Source organism: Pelobates fuscus, chromosome 9 (assembly GCF_036172605.1).
Source record: "Pelobates fuscus isolate aPelFus1 chromosome 9, aPelFus1.pri, whole genome shotgun sequence".
Lineage (NCBI taxonomy): Eukaryota > Metazoa > Chordata > Amphibia > Anura > Pelobatidae > Pelobates > Pelobates fuscus.
The window spans coordinates 132,141,321-132,156,545 of NC_086325.1; the positions used below are offsets into that span (position 1 = coordinate 132,141,321).

At 39.3% G+C, this 15,225-nt stretch overlaps 1 protein-coding gene across 16 annotated transcripts in view; it reads right to left on the minus strand.

Annotated features, from left to right (window-relative positions):
- The window catches only part of FNBP1 (formin binding protein 1), a 191,824-nt gene that overhangs the window by 111,825 nt on the left and 64,774 nt on the right, over window positions 1-15,225 (minus strand). For all 16 annotated transcript variants that reach the window (XM_063432408.1, XM_063432406.1, XM_063432419.1 and 13 more), the window contains exons 3-4: window positions 13,668-13,724; window positions 10,872-11,019 (exon numbers count right to left, since the gene is read on the minus strand). In XM_063432408.1, coding sequence (XP_063288478.1) covers window positions 10,872-11,019; window positions 13,668-13,724 — 205 coding nt within the window. The remainder of the gene's footprint in view (window positions 1-10,871; window positions 11,020-13,667; window positions 13,725-15,225) is intronic.

The following is a 15,225-nucleotide window of genomic DNA, read 5'->3' on the forward strand; positions in this document are numbered from 1 at the left end:
TTACGTGTCACTGCCAAACAACACCCCAATATGTGTTCAGTAACATCTCCCGAGTACAGGGATACCCCCCATGTATAGGTGTTTTGGGTTGTTTGGGGGCTAAAAGGCCACATTTTGCAGGTGCGCATATCAGTTTCCCAGCTCGGAATTTTGACATGTAGTCAACCTGCATGCATGTCCTATTTGGGACATTTTTGAAGCCGGCCAATGTATTTTACCCCCATCAAACCATATATTTTTGAAAAGTAGACACCCTAGGGTATTTCACATGGTGGAATTTTTACACTTTCCATGCACTAATTCTACCACCAGGCTTTGTCAAACATTGAGTTAGTAATTTTTTTTCTGTTTTTTTCACACACATTGTACTTTAGGCATGAATTAACAGATCCTGTTATGTGTCACTGCCAAACAACACCCCAATATGTGTTCAGTAACATCTCCCGAGTACAGGGATACCCCCCATGTATAGGTGTTTTGGGTTGTTTGGGGGCTAAAAGGCCACATTTTGCAGGTGCGCATATCAGTTTCCCAGCTCGGAATTTTGACATGTAGTCAACCTGCATGCATGTCCTATTTGGGACATTTTTGAAGCCGGCCAATGTATTTTACCCCCATCAAACCATATATTTTTGAAAAGTAGACACCCTAGGGTATTTCACATGGTGGAATTTTTACACTTTCCATGCACTAATTCTACCACCAGGCTTTGTCAAACATTGAGTTAGTACATTTTTTTCAGTTTTTTTCACACACCTTGTACTTTAGTCCTGAATTATCAGATCCTGTTATGTGTCACTGCCAAACAACACCCCAATATGTGTTCAGCAAGATCTCCTGAATACAGTGATACCACCCATGCATAGGCTTGTCGGGTTCTTTGGGGGCTAAAAGGCCACGTTTGGCAGGTGCGCTTATCAGTTTCCCAACTTGGAATTTTGACATGTAATCAACCTGCGCCCATGTCCCATTTGAGCCAATGTATTTTACCCCCATCAAACCATATATTTTTGAAAAGTAGACAACCCAGGGCATTTTAAATTGTGGTATTTTAACACTTTTCATGCACTGAATTCTACCACCAGCCTTTGTCAAACTTTTGGATAGTAATCTTTTTTTGTTTCTTTGTCACACACATTGTACTTGAATGAATGAATTAACTTGAATGTACTTGAATGGCATGAATTAACAGATCCTGTTACGTGTCACTGCCAAACACTGCCCAATATGTTCAGCAACATCTCTTGAGTACAGTGATACCCCCCATGTATATGGTTGCCGGGTTGTTTGGGGGCCAAAAGGCAACAATCAGAACTTGTACATGTCAGTTTTTCAACTTGATATATAGGTATGCTTGGTCTATCTTCAGTTTGACATATTTTTGTACCCCCCAGTTAATGTTACCATCATGCCAATATGTATAGTATATATTTTTATAAAGTAGACATCAAATGTTATAGAGGATGGGGTGTTTTGACTTCTTTCCCCCAACCATTTTGCCCCCCAAAGAAAGTGTAGTGGTATTTTCTTTATTCTGGTTTTTATGCACACGTCATCTGGTTTTGGACAGCTGGTTATGTGTTACTGCCAGAAAACTTGTTAGGCCAAATGTGCAGGTAGCAAATGTACATTTAGCAGCAATCTTTAAACTGACTCCTGCAAATAGAATCTAAATGGAGATTTGGGGGAAGGAAACTGACTAACAAAAAAATGGCTGCTTTCCAAAGAAACAGAAAATAAAATAAAAATTCAGGAACACTTCTTACAACTGTTCTGTGTGGTACTGCTTGAAACATGTTCCTACACAGAGTCCTGGTTTCGAAGGACAATCAGGACAGTGAAAAGGGGTGTCTGTCCTTTTCCCGTTTTTAAAACAGACCCGGCAACGTTTCTGGGGGTTTTTTTTTCTAGCAGTTGGCGGTAACTTAAAAATAAAATGTCTGGACTCAGCTTGCACCGTTGTTGGAACTTGTCCATCTCCATAAATTGTTAAAGAAATTATTTTCAATTGAAATTGGAGAAAGGTGATTTTCCCTGGATTATTTTTTTTAAAAAGTAAAAATGAGTTGTGGGTTGCTATTTGCATCAGATATATAGCCACCTTTTTATACCATGCTTTGGTTTTTCGTAAAATAAGATACGGCTGCATAAGCTGATCAGCCAAATCAACACCACCCATGTACTTATTATACGCCCTGATGCAAACCGGTTTGGACTCTACTTTGCCCCGGACAGAGACGTCGGACATGCGTTCATCATGGATGGTGGTGAGCATTTGGACATCCTTCCTGTCCCTAAATTTTAGTGCAAGCACCTCAGCTTTCCGAAGTGCTTTACATTCGCCTTTTTTTAATTTTGCATCTATGAGAGATCGTGGAAAATCTTTGGAATTTTTTCTGGCAGTGCCGCAGGCCAGTGTCTGTAAAGCATAAAGGGTTTTAAATAGACGGACACTACTATAAAAATTATCCACATAAAGGTGGATAACCTTTATTAAACAAGGGGTTTAGTAGGTCCCATACAAGTTTCCCACTTGTCCCCAGGGAGTCAGGACAGTCAGGAGGGTCCAGTTGACCATCTTTCCCCTCATATACACGAAAGGCAAATGTGTATCCGCTTTCGCTCTCACACAGTTTGTACAGTTTAATGCCATACCTAGAGCGCTTTGAGGGGATGTATTGTCTGAACCCTAATCTCCCTTTGTATTTCATTAGAGATTCATCTATGGATAAATTTTGTTGGGGGGTATAAACATCCGAAAATTTGTCCTGAAAATGGTCTAGCAGTGGGCGTATTTTATAAAGCCTATCGTATTGGGGGTGATCTCTAGGGTGACAGAGGGTATTGTCACTGAAATGTAAAAATCTCAGCAGTAACTCGTATCTGGCTCTAGGCATGGTTTGGGAGAATACTGGACTCGACATTATTGGGTTGGTGCTCCAGTATGAGCGAATCGATGGCTTTTTTATAATCCCCATGAGCGATGTGAGAGCCCAGAATTTTTTAAGCTCTGGGACATCTGTGGGATGCCAGTCATGCTCCCTGGCTGTATAGCTACCTGGATTGTTGTCAATAAATTGGGTAGCATACAAGTTAGTCTGGGAAGCAATCTCCTCCCAGATGGTATCCCCTAAAAATAGTTCTACATACTGCATTGGGGAGAAGCCATCCACATTAACATTAATGCCTGCGTTGGCACTAAAAGGGGGGACGTTGGGCTCGGCTAACTGTGGAGGTACCCAGTCCTCCTCCACATTTGGCATAGCAGAGGAAGCACAGCTTCTTTCTTCAGCCGGCTCACACACAGATGACATGTCGTCTTGACTAGACATGTCAGAAAACTGACCTGGGTCAAAATCTGACGCAGTGTCAGTGGCGTCAGAGTCTGACGCCAAGAAGGCATATGCCTCCTGCAAGTTATACATACGCTGCATGTTTTACACACGACTAAAACAAATTACAAACACACAAATTTTTTTTTATACTTTTTTTTTTTTTTTTTTTTACTAAAACAGACTAAACAGCAATCCCTAAACTAACTCCTGTCACAAAAATCTAATGGAGATTTGGGGGAAGGAAACTGACTGACTACGACAGACTACGACAGACTACGACAGACTACGACAGACTAAGACAGACTAAGACAGACTAAGACAGACTAAGACAGACTAAGACAGACTAAGACAGACTAAAACAGACTAAAACAGACTAAGACAGACTAAGACAGACTAAGACAAATATTTTTAAAACAAATTTAACCCTTTAAGGGCAAAAAAAAAAAGACAGACAGTACAAATGCACTGCTGAAACAGATCTGGCAGGGAAGGGGTTAAAATGGATTTTGAATTCACTGCTGATACTTTTTACAACTCTCTGGAACACTCTGCTGCAACAAACTATCACGATCTCTGTCTCTCTCGCCTCACAAAACGCTACAGAGGAGAGAGGGGCAGAGATCACTGTCAAAGTGAGTGTTTGTAACACCCACTTTGACAGCAGCCAATTGTGAGCGATCGCGGATCGCTCACACACCGTAATTGGATGTTACTATCTGCCTGGGATGTCTGGCAGATAGTTACATCATAGTACGGGCAAGAGCGATCTTTGATCGCTTCCTGCAGCCCGTTTTCCGCTATGACGGTTCAGGACCGTCAGCGGTCCAAACGCACGTTTTACCGCTGACGGTCCTGAACCGTCCGCGGTCGTGAAAGGGTTAAGAAACTGCAACGAAAATAAGACAATAATTGTGCAAAACTGGTGTGTAAAGGTGAACCTGTTGAGTTTTTGCACGTGGAACTGATTAATAATAAAAAAAAAAAATTAAAAAGGAAAGTTACTTAGTATAAAAGTATTTTCTGGGCCTTTTGCCAAAAAGGTATAAGATTAATACATTGCATTTCTCCAGCTGAAGTCATTTAGAGTTAATCACACATATTCATGGCAATGTTTTGGAAAGTGCTCTAGTCACCAATGAGATTCATTCGTTATACAGTGATATAAAAATATAAATAATGGACCAAAACAGACAGCAATGAAGGGAGCTATTTACTAACCAGTATAAAAAAACAAACAAAAAAAAACAACCAAACTGCACTGTGGTGAAAAAATAACTGGTGTTTTTCAGTAGAAACCAATTTTAAAGACAAAGAACATATTCTATCGAGCAAAATAAAAGTCAGAGTAGATCTTTCTAAAAAAAAAAAAAAAAAAAAAAAAATCAAAGTCTAATGACTGATTAGATCTTTCCAAAGCAGGGATTTCCCATAGCCGAGCTTGCACTGACTTCAGCCCATGTTTTGGTAATGCACTCACTATATATTAATAGACTGTGTAACTGAGTGGAACCAACTATGTTGTATGCCACTTCCCAGCACAGAGGGATCACCACCATCTCATTCACACTATGACAATAAATAATTATCACTTTTCTATTGTCAATTTCAATTTTATACAACCTGGATGAAATTTTGGCTGAGAGGGACTATAGGTAGCAAGCTCTAGTAGCTATGTTGCTTGAGTGTCCCTTTAAAGGAACTGTACTCAACAACAGCTACATTATTATTATTTATATACCGCAAACAGATTCCGTAGCGCTTTACAATATTATAAGAGGGGGGCTATAACTATAAATAGGACAATTGCGAGAAAACAGGAACGATGGGTTGAAGAGGACCCTGTTCAAGCGAGCTTACAGTCTATAGGAGGTGGGGTGTAAAACACAATAGGATAGGGAATAGAAATCAAATAGGGTGGGACTACAAGCCATTTCTCTGTAAATAAACAAACCTTGATCAACATCCTAACCATTATGTCTTGCTTTCTATTGAGCTTTTCCTATCAGAACATTATGCACAAATAAGCGATTTCCTCTGGCTGCCCAGCATTTCCGCTGCAAGTGTCTCACAGACACAATATTATTATTATTATTATTATTATTATTGCGATTTATTTAGCGCCAACATATTCCGTAGCGCTTTACAATATTATTAGAGGGGGGGATTTAACTATATATAGGACAACTACAAGAAAACTCACAGAAACAAGGGTTGAAGAGGGCCCTGCTCAAACAAGCTTACAGTCTATAGGAGGTGGGGTATAAAACACATTAGGACAGGGAATAGAAGTCAAATTAGGTGGGAGTGAATCAGAGCTGGAGGAGAGAGTAGAGTGCTGCTCTTTAGGAGAGAGAAAGAGACAGGTATGTGAGGTAGAGGTTACCTCCTAAAGAGATGGGTTTTAAGGGACTTCTTAAACAATTGAAGAGTACGGGAGAGTCTGATGGCGGTAGGCAGGCTGTTCCATAGGAAGGGAGCCACCCACAAGAAGTCCTGCAAGCGTGAGTTGCCCGTTAGTGTGCGAGCAGTGGACAGGAGAAGGTCATGGGCAGATAGCACTTTGAATTGACTCATAGTATACAGGAATCCAATATAAGGACTGACTGAGGGTTGAGGTGTGAGAGGACCGACTAGAGAGGAAAATCAGTCTGGTGGCAGCATTCATTACAGATTGTAGCAGAGCAATACGGTTACTAGATCATGGACAAGCCACAGATTAGCTACAACTTGTAAAGAGGTATGTAGTCCTGATGTAGAACCCATTACTCTACATCACAGAGCAAAGCCATTTCACCAGTTCTTCCACAAAGGAAAATGTGAGAAAACACTAGTTCATATTTATGAACTACATTGTAGTTTTATATGACTAAATTGCAGATATACACAGCTTGTTCCAGGCTTATCTTATCATGGAAATAAAAAATAATGTTTTGGGTATGACTTTTTCTTTTATTAACTCGAGATAACACTGTAGCATTTCTCCGCTTTATGTAATAGTTTATTTTATCAGAACATATTGTAATAATTATGTGTACAGAAGACAAATGTCAGATAACTTAATTAAAGGCTTACTCCAACCTTTTGACATTTGAATTGTTTTTGACTTATAATGCCCTGTTGGGCATTGCTAAGTCCCCCTCATTACCTGTAATCCAGCTCTGGGCGAAGCTCCTGGCACCAATCAAGCACCTTGTCGCAAACACAATTTTCTGTTTAGTGAATAAAGCCCTTGTACATTTTACTATATTGGAATACTGAGCTGTGATCCTTCCTATTTTTACTACCGTACTTTAATTACACAAACACCGGCAACAGGAGCTCCCACTCACGTGATAATTCTACATAATGTAGTTATACTTTAATTTCAGGCGTTCTTTGCCAGATTAGATTAGTGCGGGTAGAGATGGCCCTCTCGCTGAGTCTTTTTAAAAATCAATTCATTGATCAAAAATGCAACAGAAAACTAGAGATGGCAACACTTGCCAACAAACCAATTAATTCTGTAAGATAAAAAACTGGCGAGTCAGAGCAAAGGAAAGGAGAAAATTTACCTTATTTATGTGAATGCATAACGATGGCAAACATTTGGCATTGCAATTGCTGCAGACTACATTTCCTAATAGGCTCGGCCTGTCCAATGAACTGCTGAGCAACGTAGAAACGTATTGAAATAAAACCAATTTTCGTATGGATCCCTTTCAAAATTCTTTAAAATTCTAATGCATGCTTATTTGCTATAGATACTGTGCTCCCTTTTAATGGGCACCTAGATAAGAAGCCGGTGGCTAGTGAATTCCTCAAACAATAGACACAAGATTACATTTTTTCCCTCTAAATAAATGTGCATTCTCCATGGATACTGAAGGATTAAGGCTGTGACAAGACAGATAGGAAACTGAAGGCTTACTCTGAGCCTGCTAAATGATAGAAAGTAAGCTTGTGGTTAGCAGACACCTGATATTCCTGAAACACGTACGCATCTCCACACTGCAGCCACCTTCTCCCAAGGGATGAAAGTAACAAGCAGTGACATCCTGTGCCTGTTAGAAGCATGAACGACAACCGCTGAAAGAGCTGGTTGCTTTGTCTGAGGCTGTATTATGGCCAGCAAAACAGACGTAAACAGCATTGTGCTACACCATCAGCTTAAGACTTAATATTTTTTTATTCTAACGTTGGTTTTTGTATATACCTTACATTTGAAATTTTTAAAGTACCCCCATCATGTAAATGTGACAGGGAGGATTTTGACAGAGCATAAAGATTAATCTATATTAAGTGCTTACTAGATTAAACTCTGAGTCTTTACATAGTGTTCACAGAATGTCATACAATTAACCTCCTGCAATAAACCAAATACAAATTTAGAACAGTCAAATTTAATTCTAAGAAACCTCTACTCTCGAATTTTCCAGGAGCAAAAGTTACTAGTGACAATTGTAGCTCTGCATAAAGGGAGTTTTTGTGGTTTTACCATCAAGCCTTCAGCATACTGTGACCAGCAAATTGAGTGATTTGTGACTTATTACTTTCTGTGTAAATCATCGTCACCATCTCATTTCTTTGTAGTTTGATAACAGGTGATTTAGAAATCAATCAAATGTCCCTTCAAGCAGCACAATTAACCAAATTATCAACTGTGAGCTTCAATCAGCCAATCACTACACCCAAGCACACATTCAAATTCAATAAGAAAGTCTCTACAAGACTTCATTGAACACTATACCGAAAATCTGATAATGTCAATGAGCCAGCAATGAGTAAGTCAGTCAAGTCATAGATCCACTTTAAATACAACCCAGCATTTATAGATAGAGACGTAAGGTAACCTTGGCTGTCAAAAGAGACAGGTCAGATCTAATATAGACTTAAGGTAGAGAACAACCCTGTGGATTCACAAAAAGCTCCAAACATTCTGGTGAGAGCGCAAGAACATTCTAAGTCTAATACATTCACGCATTTTCTGGGAGTCTACCAGGACAACAAAGAAAAAACATGATCCAGAGAAACAATCAGGGTAGTCTAGTGTATTACACGTTTAAGAATGCATAATCAAAGAAATGCTACAGATTAAATATTTGCACTTAATCGGATACAAGTTAAATGAAACTTCTTATCAGAATGAACAATGAAGCAATCTGTAAAGCAAAACAATAAACAAGTTACAACTGTATGACATTTGCCAACTACACTATACAAACATATGCACACTGCCTACAGTATAAACAAGTAAAAATAAAATATAATTATACTGATAAGGAGACAGAACCACTCTAATCACAATAAACTACTACAACCTGCAGCAGTGAAGATGGGGCAAAGACTCTTGGGGTACCGTGAAATGCTTGTTTTTTTCATTTTAAATTCACTGCTTGTTTCGTGCACAGTGGCTCTAGCATTCCTAATACAACAGAGGGCAAGGTGGTCACTGTGGCATGTAAGTCTGGTACATCTACCCATAAACTCTAAATAGAATAAAGACAAACTGCTACAAAAACAAATCAGAATATCAAAGCTACCTTGCCGTACTTCCCTACTGCTAGTGTCAAACACTGCCACCTTTTTTTTTTTTTTTTTTTTTTTTTTTTTTTTAACATGCTCAGTCATCATCTGGCCATTATTCTAGCATCACATATACAATTTAAATTGATTTAACATACAATGGCACATGTAAAATATCAGAGACCAATCTGGAGTTGTAATAAATTGTTTTCAGCACAGTGCAAGTTTAAAGGCTCAATTAATAGGAGGTAGGTGCAGTTGGACGGATAATACAGAAGGAGTGAATTGTTAAAATGAGAGTTTTTTAAGGAAACTCAGACTCCTTGGCAGCACGCTGGGAACTAATGTGAAGCCTCCCTGTGTATTACAGACATAGTTTAGAGCATTATTAAATCACTTGCTAACCATGTTGCTCTGGCACAGATGGATGGTAGCACATCTGGGAATTCTGACCTGATTTCCCGGACATTGCCCTGCAGGGCTCTGCTCTCACACAGGAATGGTTAGTCGAGCTTTATGCATTGTGCTCATCCTATGCCGTGAACAAGATTTCGTTTACAGAGGAGACGAGTAAATTAGTCCTAAAAAGACATTACAGGAGTATTACATGAAAAATAAGATATGCCTTTCAGGAAATTTTCATGGGATTTAAAAATAATGATATATTAATTAAATCCTCTTCAAAAGATCGGTAATCAGATTTAAAGTTTGTTTCTATAGTGGTTGGTAAATGATAAAATCCAGGTACTGCCAAACAACTTTGAACTATGATATTTCAAAAGAAAAATAAATAAATAAACGCAAAAAAATCAAGGTGCAATAGAGTACTGAGAACGAACAGCAGCTCAAGTAACCTTTAAGTGGGTTCCACTCAGATTTTAAGCTGGTTTTAGCTCATCTTGTGCCATTACCATATCAGACTGATCCCACCCAAAAGGGCAGTCCAGATCAGAAACTCAGGCCAGCTCTCTCCACACAAGGGATGCAACAATCTCAGTCAATTGTTTTGGCCTTTTAAGGCCTCATCAGGGAGGTATAGCTAATACCCCTCTAGGCACCAAGAACAAGGTGTCCACATCTGGATTACCCTTTAACCCCTTAAGGACACATGACATGTGTGACATGTCATGATTCCCTTTTATTCCAGAAGTTTGGTCCTTAAGGGGTTAAACTTGGGGAGAGCAAGAAAGCAAGGTGCAAGGTTCTATTTCTAATGGCACAAGATGAGGTAAATCCAGCTTGAGGTCTGATCGGGTACAATTAGCAGTTTCATTAATGAAAAAGAAGAATGAAGCTACTCATAAAGCAAACAGCAATCACTGTTAGCACGCTGAAAGTTTAAATCACATAATTCCATGAATGAACGTAATCATTACAGCTAAACAGCCCATCACTTTGAAAACAATAAGAGGCTCAGGATTGGCTGATACAACTTTTCCTGGACACCCTGGTATCAATCACAAATGAGAGATATTCAATGTACAATCGGGCAAGACTTTATTTTTTTTGTTCAAGTCTGCTGTGCTGGGCAAAATTTTCCATGATGCAAAGCCAGTCTACACAGCCGGAATGCCAAGTTATCTACCAATATGTTATTGAAATTCAGCCTATTACAATTACAATTAAAGCAGTTAAGACTAGTGAAAACCCCTGGATATCAACACCCTGCCTAAGGTTCATATATGCAACTATAAAAAAAAACAACAACAAAAAAACAGCTTGAACATATACAAAAATAAGCCAAAAGTGTACAAGTTTTTGGTTTATTAATTTACAAATATAAAGATATATGCTGTGTTACAGGGTTATCTACTAAAGTGAGAATTTAAAGTGAATTTCAATTGACGGTAAGAGTAGCTGATAGCATAGTTGGCTTCGAGAATCTTTCCCCTTCAGCTACTTTGAACAAATATTTAAAAAATTCACTCTGAATTCTCACTTTACTTATTATACTCCTGTAAATACTTGAAGCTTAACAAGATATAAGAATGGTTCCACAAGATGGTGAAAGACAAGTGATGCAAAGTAACTTACCGATTTTCTCTCCTGTTTAAGCTCCTGCACAAAGCGTGTTAGCTCTGCCGTTATTTGTGATGTCATGTTCTCAGAAATGACCTCATGTTGCCCAGCGTAGTCGTTCATTTCATTCAGGGTGGTCTGAAAGGCTTTGCATGATGTGTATCTGTGAGACAGTACATAGATCTAGGTCAACAACCCTATCAATTTTACATAGATCAACTATATTAATGTTTCCCAACCTTTCGGGAGAAAGGATCACATCAAATTCAGATGCCTTGGTTGCTGTGTGGGATGCCATTCTAAAATGTAACCTATAGGCATTTACCTTGTAAAGTATATGGAAGGCAGAATATTAATCTCTCTTGCAACATAAGAAGTGATTTTATATTAAAGGTACACTGTAAGTACCATAACTGCATTATCTCACTGAAGTGGTTATATATCCCCTGGCACTGTCATTCCATTCAGCATTACACCATTTTTAATGTTTTAATGCCAAATAAGAATCCTCAACATCCCATCCCCTCTGTACTGCTTGGGCTAATGAGGAAGCATTAGCCTAAGCATCAATGGGCAGCTGTGATTGCCTGAGTGTATGAATCTGTATGGTTACAAGACGTGTCATTTCTGCATTAGCCACATATCCAGTAAGGGTAGGGCTAGCTCATTCAGTGTTAAACTGCCAATTCAATAAAATAGTGTCCCTTTAGTGCTTTACTGACACATAAACTGCAACAAAATAAGACAGAAAAAAAGACAGTAAGATAGATAAAAGTATGGCCTATGTCAAAAACATGTGTGCTCACTATTATGGCTAGTAAAATGTTTATACATCAGCCACCCATTATCAGACCATCTTTCCTATGGGAAAGAATTGTGGTTGGTTGAAATCAGCAATTCAGATGTCAGCCAAGGAGGCGGATCGGGGATGAGCCAGCACCAGCAGAGCTGCACAATGCTGGAAATAGTATGTGTTTTTAACACTTTACAGTCAGGAATACACATTCGTGTTCCTGACCCTATAGTGCTCCTTTCAAATTGTCTGTTAGCATGACTTAGGACGCTTTTTGTTAAGTTATGTGATGCCCCAAGTTTTTATGAAGACCTGGTTTTGTGAAGTTTCTTTTTTACTTTGTTATGTCCTAATACTGCCCTTGTGTTCTGGTTTTTCTGTCTATTTTTACACTATTTATGTTTTAATAAAAAGACTATATGAGATGATGGGCTTCTATTCTGAAAATATAATTAAAAAAATGTAAAGACAAATTAAAAAGGTTGACTGTCTACGCCAGTCTTATCGTATGGTAAATGATGACTGTCAGCAGCCAATCAAACTACATAGCAGGGGAAACCAACAGTCCCAAATGAATGCAACTATAACGTAAAATTGAGACTCAAGCTACAACATAAAGACTCAACAAAATCAAATTTAAAAAAATCAACAGATCCCCTAAAACGTTAAAGTTCACTCCAACCAAACAAGTGGTTTAAGAAAACACTGTTTTTGGTTACAATAACCTTCCTATCCATGAAAGTTGTGAAGGAGACTTTCGTAACAATTTGTGGAAGCAGCACTTATCTGCCACCTATGCTGTGTTATAGTTGGGGAATAAAGTATAAGAAATGGTCTATGTATGGTCCTATCAACAGCTCATCTACACCCTCCCCCCTCCCCCCCCCCCACTCCTGCTCCACCCCCACAGAATATCGTCACCGGTTATAAGCAATCAGCCCAAAATGCAACCAATAATCGGTACGGTTTCTGGAAAAATTATATAGTTGCTCCCTATTTAAAACTAAATGGCCACTGCATCAAGACCACTTCATTTTAATGAAGTGTTTGGGTGTAGTTAGTGGTCCTTTAAATAAATAAACAGATTTGAAAAATAGTTTGTTTTAAAAACACCCCTATTATCACTTTAAAGGGACACTATAGTCACCTGAACAACTTTAGCTTAATGAAGCAGTTTTGGTGTATAGAACATGCCCCTGCAGCCTCACTGCTCAAGCCTCTGCCATTTAGGAGTTAAATCCCTTTGTTTATGAACCCTAGTCACACCTCCTTGCGTGTGACTTGCACAGCCTTCCATAAACACTTCCTGTAAAGAGAGCCCTATTTAGGCTTTCTTTATTGCAAGTTCTGTTTAATTAGGATTTTCTTATCCCCTGCTATGTTAATAGCTTGCTAGACCCTGCAAGAGCCTCCTGTATGTGATTAAAGTTCAATTTAGAGATTGAGATACAATTATTTAAGGTAAATTACATCTGTTTGAAAGTGAAACCGTTTTTTTTCTTTCATGCAGGCTCTGTCAATCATAGCCAGGGGAGGTGTGGCTAGGGCTGCATAAACAGAAACAAAGTGATTTAACTCCTAAATGACAGTGAATTGAGCAGTGAAATTGCAGGGGAATGATCTATACACTAAAACTGCTTTATGTAGCTAAAGTAATTTAGGTGACTATAGTGTTCCTTTAATGTCCTATATCTTGCATTAAAACATTCAGATGGAGAGGTTCACTGTAATGGCCAGAATGGAGTGCAAAGCTTTGGATATAAAATCATTTTGACAGCTGGTTAAGGGCTGTAGGCTGGAAAAGGTTGTTTAACCAGAGAATCTGGTTGTTTTAGCACTTCCCATATTACAGTTTAATAGAGTTAAAAGACTGCTTCACTCCTCTAGATAAACATGAACTCCACAGATCTTCTTTTCTGTTCCTCTAAATAAACCATGTTCTCACACTCCAAGCCTTTCCTTACTTTGCACAGGCACGCCCCTTGCAAAAGCTTACTACTACTACTACTACTACTTACTTAGACTCTTCCTCTTCTTTGGAGTTCTTCTTGGTCTGATACTTTTTGGAAAGATTCCTACAATAGAGAAAAAAAAACCTTAAAGATTCCATCTTTGTATAACCACTCTGACTCACATTCAAATATTTTTTTTTACTTTGATTTAAAAGAATGAACAAATTTATCAACCACATAAATGATAATTTAAAGAGACACTGTAGGCACCCAGACCACTTTAGCTAATTGAACTGGTCTGGGTGCTGTGTCCCTTTTGCACCTAGTGCTGCAATGTTAAACATTGCAGTTCCAGAGAACTGTAATGTTTACATTGCAGCTCTAACTCTGCCCACAGTGGCTGTCTACCAGACAGCCACTAGAGGGCTTCCGGAATCAAAAGGGACCTTTGGTCCGTTATCTGACGCTGGACGTCCTCACACTCTGCATGAAGACCTCCAGCGTCAGATTTTTCCCCATAGGAAAGCATTGCTTCAATGCTTTCCCATGGGGAGGTCTGATGCGTGCATGGCATTTGCCGCGCATGCGCCTTAGACTCGGCTCGTCGCTGGATGGAGGAGGAGTTGGAGCTTCGACCCAGTGCCAAGTGACATTGGCGCTGGGATTAGGTAAGTAAATAAAGGGTTTTTCAACCCATTATTTACCGGAAAGGAGAGGTTGCGAGTGCGGGGGAAGGTAGAGGGATCGGTAGTGCCAGGAATACAGGAATACAGCTTTGTATTCCTGGCACTACAGTATCCCTTTAACAGGACACTCTAGGCACTATAACCATTTCATTTCACTGAAGTAGTTATAGTGTCTGGAGTCCCCTGGTGCCATCCATTCAGTGTTAAGCCTTTTCAAACAGTTTAACAGTGAACAAAGGTCCACAGCACCTGCTGCCTAGATCCTCTGAGTTGCTTAGACTAATAGTCCTACACTAGCCCAAGCAGTGAAGGCCTCCAGTGATTAGCTGATCAGCATTTTCACCCTATCACCTATAGCTGGTATGAGTTGGAATTGCTAATGCATGTGTAATCTCCAGCTTTACCGCACCACCAGGACGGGGGTATCGAGCGCAGGAAACAATAAAGGGTTACAAGTACATTTCAAGCACCAAGACCACTTAAATACATTTGATAGGTTGTAAGGAGAGAGGGTGGAGAGAGAGAGAAAGAGACTCAGAAAATGTTGCTTTGTGAAAATAGGGCGTAAATAGCGTAGATGGGTACTCTACGAATCAAAATAACTTTAGCTTAATTAAGCAGTTTTGGTGTATAGATCCTGCCTCTGCAGTCTCACTGCTCAATTCTCTACCATTTAGGAGTTAAATCACTTGTTTAGTTTATGCTGCCTTATCCACAGCACTCCTGGTCGCCACTTACACAGCCAACATGAAAAAATGGTTTAATTTTCAATCTGATCTTACAGCACAATAGGTTTACTTCTAACTATTTTTCATATCCTGCACTGTTCATTGTACATTAAAGTGAAATTATAGTGCCAGGAAAACAAACTTGTTTTCCTGACACTATAGCTCCCCCCCTCCCCCCCCCCCCCCTCGACTTTGGCGCAGAAGGGGTTC